This window comes from Rhizophagus irregularis, chromosome 5, assembly GCF_026210795.1.
Source record: "Rhizophagus irregularis chromosome 5, complete sequence".
NCBI classification, from domain to species: domain Eukaryota; kingdom Fungi; phylum Glomeromycota; class Glomeromycetes; order Glomerales; family Glomeraceae; genus Rhizophagus; species Rhizophagus irregularis.
This window is the reverse complement of record NC_089433.1, coordinates 779,324-785,278: the sequence shown is the minus strand read 5'-3', so window position 1 is coordinate 785,278 and position 5,955 is coordinate 779,324. Positions and strand designations below refer to the sequence as shown.

At 28.2% G+C, this 5,955-nt stretch overlaps 1 protein-coding gene across 1 annotated transcript; it reads left to right on the top strand.

The window, feature by feature from the left end:
- The first annotated feature begins 482 nt into the window (after positions 1–482).
- Positions 483–1,797, top strand: OCT59_024722 (Ubiquitin-conjugating enzyme E2 1). The gene is made up of 7 exons (XM_066133480.1): positions 483–574; positions 752–847; positions 930–1,007; positions 1,087–1,192; positions 1,264–1,305; positions 1,429–1,483; positions 1,583–1,797. The coding sequence occupies exons 1-6, from the start codon at positions 518–520 to the stop codon at positions 1,431–1,433; spliced, it is 384 nt and encodes a 127-aa protein (XP_065991629.1). The 5' UTR covers positions 483–517; the 3' UTR covers positions 1,434–1,483; positions 1,583–1,797.
- Positions 1,798–5,955: the final 4,158 nt, after the last annotated feature.

Genomic DNA, 5,955 nt, shown 5'->3' with positions numbered 1-5,955 from the left:
GATATAATATAACTACAAGTTCTCAAAATTAATTCATAATCAACGAATTAGTGAAATCTAAAATTCTTTTATAATCAAAATCTTAATTGTTCTGTTAAAAATTGATATTTATACGATTTATAAGCCTATTAAGCCTACTATAAACGCGAAAAAAACGCGTAATATATATATTACTTTATACTATTTTTAAAATGTCGTGTTACTTAAGATAGAATTTTACTGTGTTTACTGTGTTACTACGTAATTTATCATCTTGTGAAACTGCAGAGTTAATCATTTGTCCTTGTTATTATTTAGGTAGGTACTTGCTATTATGATCAACGTACACAAATCATAAACATCCTTAATTTGAACTAGTGCACCGTATGATAAAGATTACCTGTGAAAAAATCTCTGATAGGAAAGGTCATATGTAGTTCTTATGATCACAAATAGTGCCAATCAAATACAAATACAATAATTACAAGTGGCAATATTCTCACAATATCAAACCCACTTTTTCCAACTTTCGTATAAAATGGAGTTTAATAAAAATAACAATAAATTAGACAAAACACTTAAAAGAATTAATGTGGTAAGTTTTACATTAACAGTCAAAGTGAAATAATTTTTGCCCGCTATTAATGTTTGCCCTCTATTTTATCTAATATGAAACGAGACTTTTGCTTGTAAATATTATTAATAAAGTAGTTTAGAATTTTTGAATATTTATTTCTTTTTTCACATTTTTATTATTATCAATATTTATCAGGAGTTACGTGACATAAGACGTAATCCAGTGCCGCTTTTTAATGCTTGTCCGATTGGAAATAATATATTCCGTTGGCTGGCGACGATTTTAGGCCCCGTATGTGGTATTCACTTCTTTTCATCTTTTGAACCTCAACCAAAAATCAAACTCTTTCTTGATTATTAATAATTTGGATTAGTCCGACTCTCCATATTCGGGTGGCGTGTTTTTCCTTGACGTACATCTTCCTACAGATTATCCTTGGAAACCACCAAAGGTATGTTTTGTTTATGTAATTGTATACATTTTTACATGTGAACTTACGTATACTCTCACAATGATACTATGATATTTAGATAAACTTTACAACAAGAATCTATCATCCGAATGTCAATAGTAATGGAAATATAGGCTTGGATAACTTGAACTACCAGTGGTCACCAGCGCTAACCATTTCAACAAGTAATTTCTAAGAATCCGTAGTTATGAATCTTTGATAAAAGAATACTAATCGTAAATACTTTTTTTCAAAGTACTCTCATCAATTTACTCATTGTTGACCGATCCAAACCTAGGTACAGTACATTACTTATATAGATAATTATTTTATATTATTCTTCCTTAGACAAAATTGTTAATATGATCTATTATTAATATTAGACTTTACATTTGACCCTGAAATTGTTCACATTTATAAGAATGATCGTTCTCGCTATGACGCTATTGCTCGTGAATGGACAATCAAATATGCTAGTGAGTTACAATTACAATTATGATAGTTTAATATCTGAATTTTTTGCTAATTAATTAAGTCATATGTTAACATCCTATATTGGTTTATTTTATTGTTAGCTTAAAAAATATAGATTATATAATCCGTTTGCTGTCAATGATGTTGTCATCCATTTAATGCGATTTGTCAATATTAACGAAGAAATCAAGAAATATATATTATATATATATCCTTAAACAATATGATGGTTATTTTTTAAATTTTGTCAAAATATTTACACAATAAAATAATTATATTATATTTTCATTACAATTACATTATGTAATGATCCTTTAAAATATGATGAAAAGGATTTCTATTAAAATACATAAAAAAAAGCATATTCTCACTATTCTCATTAATATTAAATTGCTTGCTCTGAAATTTTTTTTATAATAAAAATTTTTGTTTGTCGTGATCAATAAATCGAAAACTAAAAGGTATAATGCTTATCATTCATTCTTTCTTTTGTAAAACTAGGAAACGGAAACCGTTGTAAGTCCGGAGCGAAAAAAAAGAACTCAGATTTGTGATTACGTCACGTCGTCACGTGAGGGACAGAACTCCCGTGATCGATCGTTTTTCATAATGCGTAGACATATATAGTCCTTCGCTTCGTTCCGGACAAATAATCTAAAAAGAATTAATAAGTTTATTACATGAAATTGCAAATTTACGCTATAGCGGCTCCATAATGCTTACATTAATCGAATTAAATTAGGAGTTAGGATCAGAAGTCGATGTATTACATCTATCTGTCCATTTTTACTAAAGACTAGATAGCATTTCTCCTATAAAAAAAAAATTTCGTTACATCATATTTATTAAATATTTAATGTTCATCGTCAACATTATTTTCAAATAGTTTCTTTTTTTGGTATTTTGTTCTAAATGATATTAAATTATTAATAATATTGAATTTATTAGTTACAGAAAACACAAGAAAAGTTTGATTTATCATACCATTATCTTCAATTAAATCATTTCAATATAATAATTATTAATATAAATCACAAATAATAAATAAATGAAATATTAAACAGTAGCCAAATAAATGAGATGTTTTTATTATTTCTGCATTAATTTTAGTTGATTTTTGATTTTCTTCTTTGCCAGTATTTTTCTAATTCTATTATATATATCATTAGCTGTTGTCTTTTTTTTGGATTAGAAAAGCCAACATTCTTTAATTAGCCCAAATATACAGTATATCCTTAAGGTGCGTTTGTGTCGTAATTCATCTTACCATCACATATTTTAATTATCAACTCTATAACGAGGATTTTGTTCCAAAAAGGTCTTCTATCTGTCATGAACTCACATATAGTCATTCTAAAACTATGTGTATCTGAAGATGTAGTATATTTTTTATCTATAAAAATCTCTGGAGCCATGTAAAGAATGATACTATCTTCATTATAATTATCAGTAGATTCAATTGCAGATTTACTTATTCAAAAATCACCTATCACTACATTATAAATTTATAAAAAAGATATTCTATTACGTAAATCTCTGTGGACTTACTAATTTACATAAGGCATTAAGCTTTTTTTCCCAATTAATTTTATAAAATTCATTGGCTGGGCATATAAATGTTTTTAAAATCACCTGATTAAAGGAATGATCGTCCTAATATAGATAATGTCAGCCAGAACCTAATGCTTGCTGGCATTATCGTAATTTTGGCTCTTAACCTAAATCTTTCATTTTGCTGGTTTTTTCTCTCTATCTCCTACTGGTTCGGTTGAAGTCTGTTATCTCACGTTCTGCAAATATACTTTATAACTATCCAATTGACTTCTAAGATAATTATTGTGAACGCATATAGTTTATAAAACTGCTTCGAAGGTTACCAAGAGGTGCCGACTCTTGAGCAACTTCTTCTGTCATAAGATGATATCCATCTTCACAATCTATTATTTGAACTCCCTCGAGTTCACATAGCATTTCTTTGGCTTTTATTCCTTTACGAACTAAAGTAGCATCTTTGGTAGGTTGTTTCAGCAATCAAAAGTAAATCTATCTGTTTTTGTTCCAATATTCTGGAATAGAAACTTAGGCTCCATATATAAAATGATGTGACACTATTATCAGACATGAGAGCCGAAGCAAGATCTAAAAATATAAGAATATACAACAATTGGTACGTAATGATACTTCTTATAGGTGTCTCATAACGATTAAATAAAGGAAGTTCTATTGTCTTGTTTTTCCTTCCTAGGTACTTGAGGCCAATATCATCCAAAAGTATATAAAAATGACTTTTTTCTGATTGTGTCCAATGTAACAGGAGAAATAATTTCTTCTTTAAATAAAGAAAGTAAGAATTTTCAAATCATATTTTACTTCAAAAGCAATATTCTATAACTATTCTATACAAAACTTAATGTTGAATTAACGAGGCGTGCATATTATATATTTTATTTAATGTAATACTTAGAACAAAATCCTTTTAGATAATGCCATATATTGATCCATCTACTTTTAAATGAATAATAATTAAAATTATCTTTTAAAATAGTGAGTTTTTTATTATTATAATACGTAAAAATTATTATTTTTCTCTAGACTTTCGTAAAAATCTACTTCACACAAATCCATCAAAATTTATTAATTCTCTGTTATTCTTTATGAATGGATTTAGCATACTACTGTATATTCTTCTTTGCATAAGTTAGTTTGTTTACACTTTACAATGTAATAATAAAAGTATAATTAAATAATAGATATTTATTCTTACACATCAAAGTCAAAGTATGTCTTGGATGAGTTCCTGGTATTCCTTCTATTAACGTATAATATTTTTTTTTATAACAAATCAAATATAGTTAATTCTATAAATATACCAAATATTACCACGCTTAAATAATCAAGTAAATGGTGGAATTTCTTGCAATTTTTAAAAAAGAGTACAATTATTCATGTTGTTATATTTTATTTAATAATGTTACCATTCATTCAAGAAATTTGTTTATTGCATATTGTCAACTTTGCAATCTTCTTAATCTTCTTCTGAATAAATAATCTGAAATACAAAATATGTAGAATATTTTTTTTTTCATCTTACCACAAATGAATTTGAAATATATATTCAAACATTTCACATTCTGCTTCTAATCTTGATTGTTGAGGAAGAGTAATGCTTAGTTGCATAGACTATATGAGGGATTTCAAAGAAAAAAATGAATTAAACGTGTAGAAAATTTGTTATAAAGTTCAAAAAATTAATCATGGAGTGAAATATTGTAAGAAAAGAAAATCTTACTTACAGGATAAAGGAAAGGTAAAGTTTTTATACTCTTTTTTGAGGTATTTTATATAATGTGATTAGTCATGACTCATTAACTTACGAGTCATGATAACAAACACATTAATTTCCTATTTAGTAAATATTTCCCATAGTGTCTCGCGTAATATAATTTTTACCTTTCCATAATATCAAAATCATAATATCTAATTAGAGGTTTCAAAATATTTTTTTAAGGTAAATTTTTATTTTTATTCATTTATATTATTTTAGTTCTTGAAGGGTTGTGTATATTAGTAAAATTCAGGTCTGAGAAAAAAAAGTATGCGACAATAATTACGTGGTAGGTTATAGCCAAAGTATAAAAAATCGTGACATAATCAAATATGATTATTACTAGTTGAGTTAAAATGATCATGCTGAGTCATTACGACTTTACGTGCACATGATTTGACGGCTAGTCAGTGATTAATTGAACGTAACATACAGAATATAACCGCTAGTAACAAGAAAAAGAAACCATTCCCACCATTACTTCCGGGTACTCCCGGAGACCCACGAATATTTTACAAAGATACTTACAATATTAACCTTTTTGATTATAAAATTAGGCAACTTTTCGACACCAGTTCCATTCCACATTACAACTACGGCTATGCCCGTGCGCTTCAATTTTACCAAGCATACAACGCCAAACCTACTTTATACATTGAAAACGTTACCAACAAGGCAAACGTCAACGCCACGTACATTATATCCGATAAAGATCGAGAAATTATTAACGATACAAAAATATTTTTACGGAGAACACCTCCTCCTGACAACAGCTCCACCTCAACCATCACGGACAATTCTTACGTTTCCGCTGCTGAATCTGCAGCGACTATCGTGTTTCCGCCTACGCCGGTGTACGATTAACTCCATCCTCCTTTCAAAACTTTAAAACAATTAAGGACCTGAAAATAGTGCACCATTCCTCACATGACAGTATTTACGTGAGGCGTCGATAGACGAAAGAAAAATACGGATGAACGTTTAGTTAGAATCCTTCTTTTTTGTTTATTTTATTTTATTTTATTTTATTTCGCTATTGTTCTTTATCTTACAATGCAGGCAATGCCTAGTATTGTCTTATAAAAAATAGGCAGTACGATCCTTGCGAGAGTTGAGTTTATACTTTATACGAGTATAGTGATGCGTCGT

Excerpts from the sequence above, each read along its gene's own strand:
- OCT59_024722 (XM_066133480.1), top strand. The coding sequence starts at position 518 with ATGGAGTTTAATAAAAATAACAATAAATTAGACAAAACACTTAAAAGA. Across the intron at positions 575-751 it reads CACTTAAAAGAATTAATGTG|GAGTTACGTGACATAAGACG; the intron begins GTAAGTTTTACA and ends AATATTTATCAG. Across the intron at positions 1,193-1,263 it reads AGCGCTAACCATTTCAACAA|TACTCTCATCAATTTACTCA; the intron begins GTAATTTCTAAG and ends TTTTTTTCAAAG.